Here is a 17,663-nt window from a genome sequence, read left to right on the forward strand (position 1 = left end):
GGCAGATTTCACTCAGAACGGCTGCAGATTTGGGAGCAACAGCAGCAAAAGATTAGCAAGAGATACGACTGATTGGCTCTAGCCCAAGTGGGAGGAGAGAAGTGAGTCAGAGGGGTGGAAAACAGTTGAAAACCGAGGAATTTGGTTTGTAAATTGGTAAAGCAGGCAATTTATCAGTCAATTTAAGCAAGACGGCTCTTAGCGAGCGGCAGTGAGGGAAGTGCCCTGTGAGAAAAGTGTGAGTCTTTGGCTCGAAAGTCTTCGGCGAGGAGGCTGAGGAGAGGAGACCACGCAATACGCTTGAGAGGTAGAGACGAAAGAAGGAGATGTCAGGCAAGCTAATTCAGTGCGATACTTGCAGTATGTGGGAGGTCAAGGACACCGCTGGTGCCTCTAGCTGCTACAAATGCGAGAGGTGCATCCAGGTAGAGCTCCTGAAGGGCCGTGTTGGGGAACTGGAGAAGCAAGTGGATGACCTCCGGTTCGTCCGAGAAACGGAGTCGTTCCTCGACAAGTCCTACAGTACGATTGTTACACCTAAGGTACTGGAAGAGAGAAGGTGGGAGACAGTGAGAAAGGGAGGGAAGCATGGAATGCCAACGTCCCCGGGTGGTGTACCTCTTGTGAACAGGTTCATCCGCTTAGAAGTTGTTGGGACAGAAGACGTGTTTACACTGAGCGGTGGACTGGCTAGCGATGCAAATAGGGCTGTTGAGCCAAAACCAAAAAGGCCTAAGGCAGGCAAGGCCATTGTAGTGGGAGACTCCATTGTGAGAGGTACGGACAGGGGTTTCTGCGGCAACAGACAGGATGCGAGGATGGTGTGCTGCCTTCCCGGTGCCAGGATCCATGATGTCACGGACAGAGTGCAGAAAATCCTCAAGGGCGAAGGTGAACATCCGGAAGTGGTAGTGCATGTCGGCACAAACGATTTCTGACTGAAAGTCTGAGAGTCAGGGGAAAGGGGAATGAGGGATGTAGACGGTACTTAGGATAAATTAATGGACGTTTCCCTGACACAGTCTGAAGAAGGGTCTTTACCAAAAGCATCAGGGAGGGAGTTAGATGTGGCCCTTGAGGCAGTTAGATGTGGCCCTTGTGGCTAAGGGGATCAGGGGGTATGGAGAGAAGGCAGGTACGGGATACTGAGTTGGATGATCAGCCATGATCATATTGAATGGCGGTGCAGGCTCGAAAGGCCGAATGGCCTACTCCTGCACCTAATTTCTATGTTTCTATGTTTCTATTTCGGAAAGAAGGGGATGAATATTCTGCAGCGTGACTTTAGAGAGCTCGGAAAAATGTTGAAAAGCAGGACCGCCAGGGTTGTTATCTCCGGTTTGCTTCCAGCTCCTCGTGCTGGCGAGAGCAGGAACAGGGAGATACGGGACCTGAACGTGTGGCTGAGGAACTGGTGCACGGGGCAGGGATTTAGATTCTTAGATCACTGGGATCAGTTTTTGGGTAAGGGGGAACTGTACAAAAGGGACAGATTGCATCTTATCAGGTGTGGGACCAGCATTCTGGCAGGCAGGTTTGCCACTGCTACACGGGTGTTTTAAACTAAGTAAGGGGGGTGGGGTGCCGAATGGGATAGTGGAGGATGGAGTTAAAGGGAAAGGGTTTCTTAAATGTGTGAGCGTAGAGACAGATGGGTGTAAAATGAGCAATAGGTAGCAAGGTGAAAATAAGCAATAGGTAGCAAGGTGAAAAGTAAATGTGGCAGGCAGACAAAACCAGGGCAAAAATCAAAAAGGGCCACTTTTCAACATAATTGTATAAGGGGTAAGAGTGTTGTAAAAACAAGCCTGAAGACTTTGTGTCTCAATGCAAGGAGCATTTGTAATAAGGTGGATGAGTTGAATGTGCAGATAGCTATTAATGACTATGATATAGTTGGGATCACGGAGACATGGCTCCAGGGTGACCAAGGCTGGGAGCTGAACATCCAGGGATATTCAATATTCAGGAGGGATGGAGAGAAAGGAAAAGGAAGTGGGGTAGCGTTGCTGATTAGAGAGCAGATTAACGCAATAGAAAGGAAGGACATTAGCTTTGAGGATGTGGAATCGATATGGGTAGAGCTGCGAAACACTAAGGGCAGAAAACGCTGGTGGGTGTTGTGTACAGGCCACCTAACAGTAGTAGTGAAGTTGGAGATGGTATCAAGCAGGAAATTAGAAATGCGTGCGACAAAGGCAAAATGGTTATAATGGGTGACTTCAATCTACATATAGATTGGGTGAATCAAATTGGCAGGGATGCTGAGGAAGAGGATTTCTTGGAATGTATGCAGGATAGTTATCTAAATCAACATGTAGAGGAACCAACGAGAGAGCAGGCTATTTTAGACTGGGTATTGAGTAATGAGGAAGGGTTAGTTAGCAGTCTTGTTGTACGTGCCCCCTTGGGCAAGAGTGACCATAATATGGTTGAGTTCTTCATTAGGATGGAGAGTGACATTGTTAATTCAGAAACAATGGTTCTGAACTTAAAGAGAGGTAACTTTGAGGGTATGAGACGTGAATTGGCCAAGATTGACTAGCAATTAATTCTAAAAGGGTTGACGGTGGATATGCAATGGAAGACATTTAAAGACTGCATGGATGAACTACAAAAATTGTACATCCCAGTTTGGGCAAAGGAATAAATCAGGGAAGGTAGTACATCCGTGGATAACAAGGGAAATCAGGAATAGTATCAAAGCGAAGGATGATGCGTATAAATTAGCCAAAAAAAGCAGCAAAAGGTTTTATAGATATGTGAAAAGAAAGAGATTAGTTAAAACAAATGTAGGTCCCTTGCAGTCAGAAACAGGTGAGTTGATCATGGGGAACAAGGATATGGCGGACAAATTGAATAACTACTTTGGTTCCGTCTTCACTAAGGAAGACATAAATAATTTGCCGGAAATAGCAGGGGACCGCGGGTCAAAGGAGTTGGAGGAATTGAGTGAAATCCAAGTTAGCCGGGAATTGGTGTTGGGTAAATTGAATGGACTAAAGGCTGATACATCCCTAGGGCCAGATAGGCTGCATCCCAGAGTGCTTAAGGAAGTAGCCCAGAAATAGTGGATGCATTAGTAATAATCTTTCAAAACACTTTAGATTCTGGAGTAGTTCCTGAGGATTGGCGGGTAGCAAACGTAACCCCACTTTTTAAGAAGGGAGGGAGAGAGAAAACGGGGAATTACAGACCAGTTAGTCTAACATCGGTAGTGGGGAAACTGCTAGAGTCAGTTATTAAAGATGGGCTAGCAGCACATTTGGAAAGTGATGAAATCATTGGACAAAGTCAGCATGGATTTATGAAAGGTAAATCATGTCTGACGAATCTTATAGAATTTTTCGAGGATGTAACTAGTAGCGTGGATAGGGGAGAACCAGTGGATGTGGTGTATCTGGACTTCCAGAAGGCTTTCGACAAGGTCCCACATAAGAGATTAGTATACAAACTTAAAGCACACGGCATTGGGGGTTCAGTATTGATGTGGATAGAGAACTGGCTGGCAAACAGGAAGCAAAGAGAAGGAGTAAACGGGTCCTTTTCACAATGGCAGGCAGTGACTAGTGGAGTACCGCAAGGCTCAGTGCTGGGACCCCAGCTATTTACAATATATATTAATGATCTGGATGAGGGAATTGAAGGCAATATCTCCAAGTTTGCGGATGACACTAAGCTGGGGGGCAGTGTTAGCTGTGAGGAGGATGCTAGGAGACTGCAAGGTGATTTGGATAGGCTGGGTGAGTGGGAAAATGTTTGGCAGATGCAGTATAATGTGGATAAATGTGAGGTTATCCATTTTGGTGGCAAAAACAGGAAAGCAGACTATTATCTAAATGGTGGCCGACTAGGAAAAGGGGAGATTCAGCGAGACCTGGGTGTCATGGTACACCAGTCATTGAAAGTAGGCATGCAGGTGCAGCAGGCAGTGAAGAAAGCGAATGGTATGTTAGCTTTCATAGCAAAAGGATTTGAGTATAGGAGCAGGGAGGTTCTACTGCAGTTGTACAAGGTCTTGGTGAGTCCACACCTGGAGTATTGCGTACAGTTTTGGTCTCCGAATCTGAGGAAGGACATTATTGCCATAGAGGGAGTGCAGAGAAGGTTCACCAGACTGATTCCTGGGATGTCAGGACTGTCTTATGAAGAAAGACTGGATATACTTAGTTTATACTCTCTAGAATTTAGGAGATTGAGAGGGGATCTTATAGAAACTTACAAAATTCTTAAGGGGTTGGACAGGCTAGATGCAGGAAGATTGCTCCCGATGTTGGGGAAGTCCAGGACAAGGGGTCACAGCTTAAGGATAAAGGGGAAATCCTTTAAAACCGAGATGAGAAGAACTTTTTTCACACAGAGAGTGGTGAATCTCTGGAACTCTCTGCCACAGAGGGTAGTCGAGGCCAGTTCATTGGCTATATTTAAGAGGGAGTTAGATGTGGTCCTTGTGGCTAAGGGGATCAGAGGGTATGGAGAGAAGGCAGGTACGGGATACTGAGTTGGATGATCAGCCATGATCATATTGAATGGCGGTGCAGGCTCGAAGGGCCGAATGGCTTACTCCTGCAACTAATTTCTATGTTTCTATATCCCTCCGTACAACACCACTCCCAATCAAGATATGACTCCACCTTCAGGGAACTATGTACCTGCACTCCCGGATCCCTCTACTCTACAACAATCCCTATGATGCCACTTTCAGTGAAAGTTCTACCTGCATTTCAAGATCCCTCTGTTCTACTACTTTCCCAATCTTCCTGTGATGGTACATTTGGTGAAATATGTACCTGTACTCCAAGATCCCTCTACTCAACAACATTCCGTACCTACCTGTGACACCGCGTTCAGGGAATTGTGTCCAATTACCCCTATGTCCCACTGGTGTACAGGTTTACACGTTTCCTTTATTGTCATTCAGACCGAAGTCTGAACGAAATTTCGTGCCTGCAGTCATACACACATACAATATAATAAAAAAACAACAATAAACACATATTAACATCCACCACAGTGAGTCCACCTAGCACCTCCTCACTGTGATGGAGGCAAAAGTCTTAGATACAACATCCATCTTCCTGCAACACCACCTTCATGGACCTAGGTAACTGCGTACTGAGATCCCTCTGCTCTACAACACTCCCCAGAGGTGTGTAGATCCTGCCCATTTGGAAGTTTCAAAATGTAACACCTCATGTTTTCTGTGCATGTAAATGTTTTATGGCCAAATCTGTTGTTTCAGAACTTCCGTCGCCACCGACTATCTCCAAGACTCCTGACTATCCCGTGTATGTGCCTGGAGAATCCATCACCATCACGTGCGCTAGTTCACGGCGGGACCCGGCGGGGAGGTTTCAGTTGAGGAAAGACTCCAACCTTCTCACCAGCAGCACGAGAAGTCACACGACCTTCACCCACCGGATAACAGACTTAAGGCCAGACGTGGACAACACCTACACCTGTGTCATGTTGGTGCAAGTCTCCGCCCGGTGGCTCACGTCCCCTCCGAGCCGTGCGATCCACATTCGTGTCATTGGTCAGTCACACACGCCACCATCATGAGATTTATTCAGGGAGGATTATGGGGCTTCGTGTATTGGTGCTGGGAAAGAAACCTGGGTTATAATTTCGTACGGCCTACTTTGGTTTAGTTTAGTTTAGTTTAATTCAGTTCAATTTAGTTTCTTTCATTTTGCTTGGCTTCATTGAGTTTGATTTGTGTTTAATTTAATCCAGTTGAGTCCTGTTCTGATCCCTCTCCACCACACCTCTCTGTATTAAGATGTGAATCCACCTTTAGGGAACAAAGTACCCGCACTCCTGAATCCATCTACTCCATAACATTCCCCATCTAATTGTGTCGCCAGCAGCAGCCTGCGCTCCTATATATCTCTGCTCTATAAAAATACTTATCTACCAATGACGACACTTTCAGGGAACGACATGCCTGCACCCCTTGATCCTTCTTTTCTCCTACCCTCCCAAACGTATTGTAACGCATTCTACGGGAATAAAGTACCTGCACTCCTATATCCATCTGCTCTAAAATTCTCCCAATCTACCTCTGTTGCAACTTTCAGGCCACTGTGACCATTTACTCCTTGATCCCTCCGCTCTGCAAAACTCCCTGTCTACCTGCACGCCACCTTCAAGGAAAAATGTACATGCGCTCCTATATCTCCCTGCTCTATCACACTCCCCAGAACTGATCTACACCACTACCCAGAGCTGCTCTACAACACTCCCCAGCGCAGCTCTACAACACGTCCCATCGCTGCTCTACAACACTCCCCAGCGCAGCTCTACAACACTTCCCATAGCTGCTCTACAACACGTCCCATCGCTGCTCCACAACACTCCCCAGCGCAGCTCTACAACACGTCCCATCGCTGCTCCACAACACTCCCCAGCGCAGCTCTACAACACGTCCCATCGCTGCTCTACAACACTCCCCAGAGCTCTACCATTCACTATGTAGGACGTGCCCATGTTGGATTTTCCAAAACGCAAAACCACCCATTTTTCTGTGCATGTAGATATTTTATGGCGATGTTTTTCGTTCCAGAACGCCCGCGTCCACCGACTATCTCCAAGACTCCTGATTATCCTGTGTATGTGCCTGGAGAATCCATCATCCTCACGTGCGCTAGTCCACGACGAGACACGGCGGGGAGGTTTCAGTTGAGGAAATACTCCAACCTTCTCACCAACAGCACGGGAAGCCACACGACTTTCACCCACCGCATCACAGAATTAAGGGCAGACATGGACAGTACCTACACCTGTATCATGTTGGTGCACGTCTCCGCTCGGTGGCTCCCATCCCCTCCAAGCCCAGCGGTCCACATACGTGTCACAGGTTAGTCACACACGCCATCGTCATGGGATTTATTCAGTGGGGGATTATAGTGCTTAGTGTGATGGAGCTCGGAAACAAACCTGGGTAGTTTAATCCAGACTGCTTTCATTTAGATTAGTTGAGTTTACTTCTGTTTTATTTAGTTTTGTTCAGCTCACAGTATCTGCGGCTTAGTTTAGTATGTTCCAGTTTAATTTAATACAGTTTAGTTTACTTCAGTGTAATTTAGTTTAGTTCAGCTCACTTTCTGTTGCGATGCGACACAATAGATCCTTGAGAGGGAAATTGGTCTGCCAACAATCATGATACACAATAAGATACATTAAGTTATGTAACGAGTGATTAGTCCAGGATTGAGGATTGAGGCTGTGCAAACATTGGGAGGGGGGGGGGGGGCTGTCAGGTGAAGGGGAGTCAATAAACACAACGGCAGGAGGGGGTGGAGTTGTATAGATTGATATCCACAGGTAAAACGGATCGACAGTGGCATTTTCTTCTGCATCTTGGTGGATCTAGTCTAGTGCTGATGGTGCTCCTCACGTTCGCCCTGCTAGCCCAGTACATGAAAGCGAAGAAGATGGCACTGGCCATCGCCGATTGATGGAACATCTGCAGCATCTTATTGCAGACATTGAAGAGCCTCCTCAGAAAATACAGACGGCTCTAACCTTTCTTATACAGTGGCACATGTTAGTATTTTCAATGTTGAGCTGCAGGTGATTCAGCCCACACCACTCAACAAAGTTATTGACTATATCTCTGTATTCAGCTTCCCTCCCCTCACTGATGCAGCCCACAATGACAGAGTTATTCAAAATCATCTCCAGGTGTCATGAGTCCCTGTTGCATCTGAAGGCCGAGGATAGGAAGAGAGAGAGGGCCGTTCTCTTTGGGGTCCCTGTGTTGGTCAGCAACATGTCCGAGACACAGTTCTGTAGTCTGACATATTGTGGTCGTGCAGTCAGGTAGTTGGTGATCCAGAACACCAGTGGAGGACCCACCCACATCTTCGTCAGTTTGCTCCCAAGCGTTGCAGGCTGGATGGTTTTCAAAGTAATGAATAAGTAAAAACACATGACTCTCACAGTGCTTCCCGGCTTATCCTGTTGAACATTGGAACAATGGAACAGGTAAATGATGGCGTCCTCCACCCCCATCGTTGTTAAGCCAGCGAACTGCAGGGGGTCCTGGTAGGGTTTAAAGAATGGTCGCAGGTGAGTGAGCACTAGCTTCGCCAGGGACTTCATGATGTGGGAAATCAGCGCCACCGGTCTATTGTCATTGGAGGAGGTGGCCACGTCCACTTTGGCACATGAACTAGGCAAGAAGTATTCCACGTCACAGGAACCATCTCCAGGCCGAGCATCAAGTTGGGGCAATGGTGGAGGACTCTGCACCACTGACTGGCACACGGCTTGAGTTCCCAAGGGCTGATACCATTATTAGGCTAACTTTAGTTTGATTCAGTTAAATTTAATCCTATTTAATTTACTTTAGTTTACTTTAGTTACTTTGATTTTGTTAGCCTTGATTCAGTTTGATTTAGTTTAATTTAATCCAGGTTAGTTTGGTTTATATCCGTCTGCACTACACCACTGCCAATCGAACTGTGACTCCACCTTCATGGAACTATGTACCTGTACTATTGGATCCATCTATTCGACAACACTCCCTATGATGCAACTTTCAGTGAAAGAAGTACCTGTACTCCAAGTTCTCTCTGCTCAACAACATTTCCAGAGTACCTGTGATATCATTTTCAGGGAGCTGCGTCCATTTACTCTTATGCCCCACTAATCTACAACACCCTATCTACCAGCAACACCACCTTGAAGGAACTATGTGCCTGCGTTCGTAGATCCCTCTGTTAAACAATACTCCCTATCTACCTGTGACGCCACCTTCAAAGAAATATGTGCCTGCGCTCCTAGATCCGTCTGCTCTACGACAATATCGATCCATCTCTGATGCCAGCTTCAAGGAAATATGTAACTGCGCTTCTAGATCCGTCTGCTCTACGACAATTCCTATCTACCTATTTGTCAATTTTCAGGGAACTATATGCCTGAGCTGGTAGGTCCTGCCCATCTTGGAATTTTCAAAATATAACACCTCATGTTTTCTGTGCATGTGAAAGTTTTATGGCAATGTTTGTTGTTACAGAACGTCCGTCGCCGCCGAATATCTCAAAGATTCCGGACTATCCCGTGTACCTGCCTGGGGAATCCGTCACCATCACGTGCGCTAGTTCACGGCGGGACACGGCGGGGAGGTTTCTGTTGAGGAAAGACTCCAACCTTCTCACCAGCAGCACGGGAAATCACACGACGTTCACCCACCGCATCACAGACTTAATGGCAGGCGTGGATAACACCTACACCTGTACCATGTTGGTGCGCGCCTCGGCTCGGTGGCTCCCGTCACCTCCGAGCCCTGTGATCCACATTCGTGTCACAGGTCAGTCACACATGCCACCGTCATGGGATGCATTCAAAGTGGGATTCTGGTGCTTAGTGTGATGGAGTTGGGAAATAAACCTGGGTTATTGTTTCGTCCCGCCCACTTTAGTGTAGTTTAGTTTACTTCAATTTAACTTTGTTTAGTTCCTTTCATTTTGTTTGGCTTTCTTTAGTTTGAATGTTGTTTAATTTAATCCAGTTGAGTACTGTTCTGACCCCTCTCCAGCAAACCTCTCCGTACTGAGCTGTGACTCCACCTTCAGGGAACTAGGTACCTGCTCTCCTGTATTCCAAGTACTCCATAATATTCCCTATCTAATTATGACGCCGGCTGCAGGGAACGAAGTGCCTGCGCTGCTATATATCTCTGCTCTATAATAATCCCTATCTAACAATGACGCGGCATTCAGGGAAAGATGTACCTGCACTTCCTGATCCCTCTGCTCATCTACACACCCAGACATCCTGTGACACATTCTTAGGGCAGTAAGAACCTGCACTCCAATATCCCTCTTCCCCACAATACCCCCAATCTACATGTGCTGCTACGTCCAGGAAACGTGTCCATTTACTCCTAGATCCCTCTGCTCTGCAAAGCTCCCAATCTACTTGCAATGCCACCTTCATCTTGTAGGGAGATCTTATAGAAACTCAAATAATTCTTAAGAGGTTGGACAGGCTAGATGCAGGAAGATTGTTCCCGATGCTGGGGAAGTCCAGGACAAGGGGTCACAGCTTAAGGATAGAGGGGAAATCCTTTAGGACTGAGATGAGAAAAACATTTTTCACATAGAGAGTGGTGAATCTCTGTAACTCTCTGCCACAGAAGGTAGTTGAGGCTTGTTCATTGGCTATATTTAAGAGGGAGTTAGGGGTGGCCCTTGTGGCTAAAGGGATCAGGGTGAATGGAGAGAAGGCAGGTACGGGATACTGAGTTGGATGATCAGCCATTATCATATTGAATGGCGGTGCAAGCTCGAAGGGCCGGATGGCCTCTACTCCTGCACCTATTTCTATGTTTCGAGGAAAATGTACCTGCGCTCCTAGATCCACCTGCTCTACAACACTCGCCAGAAGTGCTCCACAACACTTCCCATAGCTGCTCTACAACACTTCCCAGAGCTCTATCATTCACCATGTAGGACGTGCCCAGGTTGGACTTCCCAGAACGCAACAACGCCCGTTTATCTGTGCATGTAGATATTTAATGGCGATGTTTTTCATTCCAGAACGCCCGCGTCCACCGACTATCTCTAAGACCCTTGATTATCGTGTGTATGTGCCTGGGGAATCCGTCACCATCACGTGCGCTAGTCCACGGCGAGACACGGCGGGGAGGTTTCAGTTGAGGAAAGGCTCCGACCTTCTCACCAGCAGCACGGGAAATCACACGACCTTCACCCACCGCGTCATAGATGTAAGGTCAGACACGGACAACACCTACACCTGCGTCATGTTGGTGCACGTCTCCGCTCGGTGGCTCCCGTCCCCTCCAAGCCCAGCGATCCACATACGTGTCACAGGTTAGTGACACACGCCATCGTCATGGGATTTATACAGAGGGGGATTGTAGTGCTTAGTGTGATGGAGCTGGGAAACACACCTGTGTTGATTTGTCCAGACCGTTTTCATTTAGATTAGTTTAGCTTACCTCAGTTTTATTTAGTTTAGTTCAGTTGACATTTGTTTCTACGACTTGGTTTAGAATGTTCTATTTTAATTGAATCCAGTTTAGTTTAATTCAGTGTAATTTAGTTCCGTTCCGCTCACTTTCTGTTACGCTGTGACACGATAGAACGTGGAGACGGAAATTGGTCTGCCACAATCATGAAACACAATAAGATACATTAAATTAAAGTGACAAGTGAAAAGTCTAGGATTGGGAATGTGCAAAGATTGGAGAGGTAGGGGAAGGGAGAATGGGGGAGGGGGTGAACGGGAGTCAGCAGCCAGGACATCAATGGATCACACACCCACATATTCGTCAGTTTGTTCCCCATCACTGCAGACTGCATGGTGTTAAAAGGACTGTAGCAGTCAAAACACATTACTCTGACAGTGCTTCCCGGCTAATCTGGTGAACGATGGAACAGATGGATTATGGCGTCCTCCACCGCCATCTTAGCTAGGCGACCTAGCCTAGGTCAGAGAACAGCAGGCGGTGCAGGTTGGGTTTAACCAGTTGTAGCAGGTGCGTGAGCACTAACTTCGCCAGGGATTTCATGATGTGTGATATCAGCGCCGCCGGTCTACTCTTATCGCAGGAGCTGGGACACGTCCCCTTTGGTACATGAACCAAGCCGGATGTCTTCCGCATCACATGATCCCTCTCCAGGCTCAGGTTGAGTTTGAAGCTATGCTGGAGGACTCGCCACAACTGGCTGGCACACGGGTTGAGTACCCAAGGCCTGATAACATCGGGCCACGCGGCTTTGCGTGGGTGGTGTTTGTACAGCTCTGCTAGAATATTTGGCTAACATTAATTTGCTTCAGTTTAATTTAATCCTATTTAGTTTACTTCAGTTTGTTTAGTTTAGTTTAGCTCCTTTTATTTTGTTTGGCTTCATTCAATTTGATTTACTTTAATTTAATACAACTGGTTCATATCCCTCTGTACAACACCAGTCCCAATCGAGATGTGACTCCAACTTCAGGGAACTATGTACCTGCACTCCGGGATCCATCTACTCTACAACACTCCCTATGATACCACTTTCAGTGACAGCTGTACCTGGCCTTCAAGATCCCTCTGTTCTACTACATTCCCTATATTCCTGTGATGGTACATTTAGTGAAATATGTACCTGTGCTCCTCGATCTCTCTACTCAACAACATTCCATACCTACCTGTGATACCGCTTTCAGTGAACTGTATCCAATTACTCCTATATCCCACTGGTCCACAACACCCAACTGCGTTCCGAGATCCCTCTGCTTTTTAACCATTGTTCCACACTCAGGGAACTATATGTAGCAATGTTACAAAAGTTTGAGATTTTAAATATCAAGTCTGCAATTTATCCCATCAGATAGAGCATAACGAGAAGTTTAATTTGACACCTAATTCACTTTCATATCTTAAGTATTAAAAAATGTTTATGGTCATTTTCATACTCGGAAATTAGCATCTTTTTCCATATTGATATTCCATTAACTTGACACAAAAGTTGTGATCGACGACAGTCAAATGGCTATAACTTTATTAAAAAATTAAGAGATCTGAAAGAAATGTTCAGTTATTATAGATTGAAGCATTCTGAAACAAATATTAAACAATCTTACTTGGATGACCTGACATTAAAGCACATAATTAGTTAGTTACCCAATTGTAGCTAAATCCAAAATTCAATTACAGGTACTAGATCCAAACGTCTATCCACGTGTTAAGAAAAGATTGACAATTTTAAATAACCTAAGTGTCCAAAGAACATTCACACAAGAATTCACAATAAAACATGATTTTTAAATCTCATTGACATTAATTTATAGGCCAAATGGAAGGGATTTAGTGTTCAATTGCTGTAAATTAATGGCCATTTAAATCGGATTGCGAGTGGCTTTTTCTGGAACGCGCTGGTTTAGAAAGTTGCCATTGCGGTGGATTTGAAGCCCATATGCGGCATGAAAGATACTGCGGGTTTGTTTGGGCCACCATTACTTCAAAAATACCTGCAGCGAACGAATGTCGCAGCGATTTTTCGTTAGCAACTAAGCAGGCTGATCAACCTCGATTTCAATAGCCTAGAGAAAATCGCGTTTTAAACCCACCCTCATCTCAAAGGCGCCAAAGTCGCGCACACGGGCATCGACAGAACTGCAGTGCCACTGAAGGTACGTTTTGCAACATACCTACTATATGCCAGTGCGCCTCAATCCCTCTACTCTACAACACTCTCCAGAGCTGTGTAAGTCCTGCCCATTAGGCCTTTATAAAATGGAACACCGCACGTCTTTCTGTGCATGTGAATGATTTATGGCCATATTTGTTTGTTACAGAACTTCCGCAGCCACCGACCATCGCCAAGACTCCTGACTATCCCGTGTACGTGCCTGGGGAATCCGTCAACATCACGTGCGCCAGTTCACAGCGGGACACGGCGGGGAGGTTTCAGCTGAGGAAAGACTCCAACCTTCTCACCAGCAGCACGGGAAGTCGCACGACCTTCATCCACCGCATCTCAGACTTGAGGGCAGACGTGGATAACAACTATACCTGTGTCATGTTGGTGCACGCCTACGCTCGGTGGCTCTCGTCACCTCCGAGCCCTGAGATCCACATTCATGTCACAGGTCAGTCTTACACGCCACCGTCATGGGATGTATTCAGGGGGGATTATGGTGCTTAGTGTAATGGTTCTGTGAAATAAACCTGGTTTATAGTTTTGACCAGTCTAATTTAGTTTACTTTAGTTTAATTTACTTCAGTTTAATTTGGTTTAGTTTAGCTCACATTAGCTTCTTCAGCTTAGTGTAGTTTAATTTAAAGCAGTTTAGTTTATTTCAGTTTAATTTAGTTCAGTTCAGCTCACTTTATGATACGACGCCTTACGATACAATAGAAATGTATTCATCCCAGAAGGCAAGTTGGTTTGCCAACAGTCATAAAACACAACAAGATACACGAAACATAAAGTGATGAGTGGTAAGTCCAGTATTGGGAATGTGCAAAGATTGGGGGCGGATGGCGAAGAGGAGTCAGTGCTGAAAACACTGAGAAGTGACAATAGACAATAGGTGCAGGAATAGGCCATTTAGCTTTTCGAGCCAGCACCGCCATTCAATGTGATCATGGCTGATCATCCCTAATCAGTACCCCGTTCCTGCCTTCTCCCCATATCCCCTGGCATCACTATATGTAACTGAATAAGCATGACGCCCACAGTGCTTTCCGACTTATCCAGGTGAGCATCGGAAAGATGGAGCAGGTGGACGATGGTCCATCACGTCTTCTCTGCCATTCGACCACGGTTGATCCTTCTCTACCTCCAAACCCCAACGACCTGCCCCCTCATAACGCTTGAACTCTGTATAAATCAAGAATTTATATATATCTGCCTTAAAAATATCTATTGTAATCCATTGATTTGGCCTCCACATCTTTCCTTGGCAAATAATTCCACAGATTCACCACCCGCTGATGAAAATAATCCCTCCTTATCTCCTTCCGAAAGGAAATTTCTTTAATTCTGAGGATATGAATTCTAGTCCTGGACTCTCCCACTAGTGAAAACATCCTCCGTATCCACTTTATCCAAGCCTTTCACTATTCCATACGTTTCAATGTGGTGCCCTTTCATTCTTCTAAACTGCAGCGAGTACAAGTCCAGTGCAGTCAAACAATAATCTTATGTTAACCCACTCTTTCCTGGGATCGTTCTCGTAAACCTGCTTTGGACCCTCTCAAGAGCCAACACATCCTTCCTCAGATATTGTGCCCAAAAATAGCTCACAATATTCCAAATGCGGCCTGATCCGTGCCTTAGAGCCTTGGCATCATAGAAACATAGAAACATAGAAATTAGGTGCAGGAGTAGGCCATTCGGCCCTTCGAGCCTGCACCGCCATTCAATATGATCATGGCTGCTCATCCAACTCAGTATCCCGTACCTGCCTTCTCTCCATACCCTCTGATCCCCTTAGCCACAAGGGCCACATTTAACTCCCTCTTAAATATAGCCAATGAACTGGCCTCGACTACCCTCTGTGGCAGAGAGTTCCAGAGATTCACCACTCTCTGTGTGAAAAAAGTTATTCTCATCTCGGTTTTAAAGGATTTCCCCCTTATCCTTCAGCTGTGACCCCTTGTCCTGGACTTCCCCAACATCGGGAGCAATCTTCCTGCAACTAGCCTGTCCAACCCCTTAAGAATTTTGTAAGTTTCTATAAGATCCCCTCTCAACCTCCTAAATTCTAGAGAGTATAAACCAAGTCTATCCAGTCTTTCTTCATAAGACAGTCCTGACATCCCAGGAATCAGTCTGGTGAACCTTCTCTGCATTCCCTCTATGGCAATAATGTCCTTCCTCAGATTTGGAGAACATAACTGTACGCAATACTCCAGGTGTAGTCTCACCAAGACCCTGTACAACTGCAGTAGAACGTTCCTGCTCCTATACTCAAATCCTTTTGCTATGAAAGCTAACATACCATTCGCTTTCTTCACTGCCTGCTGCACCTGCATGCCTACTTTCAATGACTGGTGCGCCATGACACCCAGGTCTCGCTGCACCTCCCCTTTTCCTAGTCGGCCACCATTTAGATAATAGTCTGCTTTCCTGTTTTTGCCACCAAAATGGATAACCTCACATTTATCCACATTATACTGCATCTGCCAAACATTTGCCCACTCACCCAGCCTATCCAAGTCACCTTGCAGTCTCTTAGCATCCTCCTCACAGCTAACATTGCCCCCCAGCTTAGTTTCATCCGCAAACTTGGAGATATTGCCTTCAATTCCCTCATCCAGATCATTAATATATATTGTAAATAGCTGGGGTCCCAGCACTGAGCCTTGCGGTACCCCACTAGTCACTGCCTGCCATTGTGAAAAGGACCCGTTTACTCCTACTCTTTGCTTCCTGTTTGCCAGCCAGCTCTTATCCACATCAATACTGAACCCCCTATGCCGTGTGCTTTAAGTTTGTATACTAATCTCTTATGTGGGACCTTGTCGAAAGCCTTCTGGAAGTCCAGATACACCACATCCACTGGTTCTCCCCTATCCACGCTACTAGTTACATCCTCGAAAAATTCTATAAGATTCGTCAGACATGATTTACCTTTCGTAAATCCATGCTGACTTTGGCCAATGATTTCACCACTTTCCAAATGTGCTGCTATCCCATCTTTAATAACTGACTCTAGCAGTTTCCCCACTACCGATGTTAGACTAACTGGTCTGTAATTCCCCGTTTTCTCTCTCCCTCCCTTCTTAAAAAGTGGGGTTACGTTTGCTACCCGCCAATCCTCAGGAACTACGCCAGTATCTAAAGAGTTTTGAATGATTATTACTAATGCATCCACTATTTCTGGAGCTACTTCCTTAAGTACTCTGGGATGCAGCCTATCTGGCCCTGGGGATTTATCGGCCTTTAATCCATTCAATTTACCCAACACCACTTCCCGGCTAACCTGGATTTCACTCAATTCCTCCAACTCCTTTGACCCGCGGTCCCCTGCTATTTCCGGCAAATTATTTATGTCTTCCTTAGTGAAGACGGAACCAAAGTAGTTATTCAATTGGTCCGCCATATCCTTGTTCCCCATGGTCAACTCACCTGTTTCTGACTGCATATCCGTGTTTTTTTGTATTCAAAAGCTCTTGAAATAAAAGCTCGCTTCGCATTCACCTTCCTTACAACTGATTCGATTTGCAAATGAATTTTTGGGGAATCTTGCACCAGCATCCCTAGTTCTGCTCAATGCACATCCATTTTCTGCTCAATTGGATATTAGTCCATGCCTTGATTCCTCGGAGCCAAAATGTAAAACACCACAATTTACTGCACTGTGTTCTATCTGCCATTTCTATGTCCATTCTCCAAACATGTCCAAGTCCTTCTGCAGAGTCCCTGCTTTCTCTACACTGTTTTTCACTCCACCTATTTTTGTATCAACTGTAAATCTGGTCATAACGCCTTCAATCCCCTCTTCCAAATTATTAATATACAACGAGAAGAGTAGCGGCCGCTGTATCAACCCAGGTGGAATTCCGCTAGTCACTTGCAGCCAACCAGAAAAATTACCAAACAAGCGCTTTGGTCCACCGAATTTGTGCCAACCAACTATCCCCGCAAATTAACACTACCCTACACACTCTATGGTCAATGTTTACCTTGAAATCATCTGCAAATTTAGTAAAAAACTGCATTTAAAAAAAAATAATTTGCGTCTTTTGCCACTTATACCAGTCAAATCGTATTCAAACCTGTACGTCTTTGGAGTGTGGGAGGAAACTGGAGCACCTGGAGAAAATCCACGCTGTCACAATGAGTACGCACCAACTACATACAGACGGTTTGTAATCGGGATCAATCTCGTGTCTCTAGCACTGTACAAGCTCAGGCAGCAACTGTACTGCTACGTCACTGCTATCGTTTAGGTTGTCTTAATTAAGTTTGGATGATGTTGGAGTAAATCAGGCAGGCGGCATCTCTGGAGAGAAGGAATTGGTAACTTTTAGCGTTGAGACCATGACACTAGTCTGGTCTACTTTAGTTTTGATTAGTTTAGTTTACTTCAGTTTACTTTGGTTAGTTTAGCTCACTTTAGCTCACGGCACTGTGGCGCAGCGGCAGAGTTGCTGCCTTACAGCGCTTGCAGTGCCAGAGACCCGGGTTCGATCC

At 45.7% G+C, this 17,663-nt stretch overlaps 1 protein-coding gene across 2 annotated transcripts in view; it reads left to right on the forward strand.

Moving 5' to 3' along the window:
- LOC129693576 (immunoglobulin superfamily member 1-like) overlaps positions 1 to 17,663 on the forward strand; it is a 55,998-nt gene that overhangs the window by 8,188 nt on the left and 30,147 nt on the right. Inside the window, exons 3-6 of one of the 2 annotated variants that reach the window (XM_055630375.1) lie at positions 6,566 to 6,859; positions 9,023 to 9,316; positions 10,548 to 10,841; positions 13,315 to 13,608. In XM_055630375.1, coding sequence (XP_055486350.1) covers positions 6,566 to 6,859; positions 9,023 to 9,316; positions 10,548 to 10,841; positions 13,315 to 13,608 — 1,176 coding nt within the window. The remainder of the gene's footprint in view (positions 1 to 6,565; positions 6,860 to 9,022; positions 9,317 to 10,547; positions 10,842 to 13,314; positions 13,609 to 17,663) is intronic. The other variant, XM_055630376.1, reaches the window with a different exon arrangement.

Source organism: Leucoraja erinacea, unplaced genomic scaffold (genome assembly GCF_028641065.1).
Source record: "Leucoraja erinacea ecotype New England unplaced genomic scaffold, Leri_hhj_1 Leri_353S, whole genome shotgun sequence".
Classification (NCBI taxonomy): Eukaryota; Metazoa; Chordata; class Chondrichthyes; order Rajiformes; family Rajidae; genus Leucoraja; species Leucoraja erinaceus.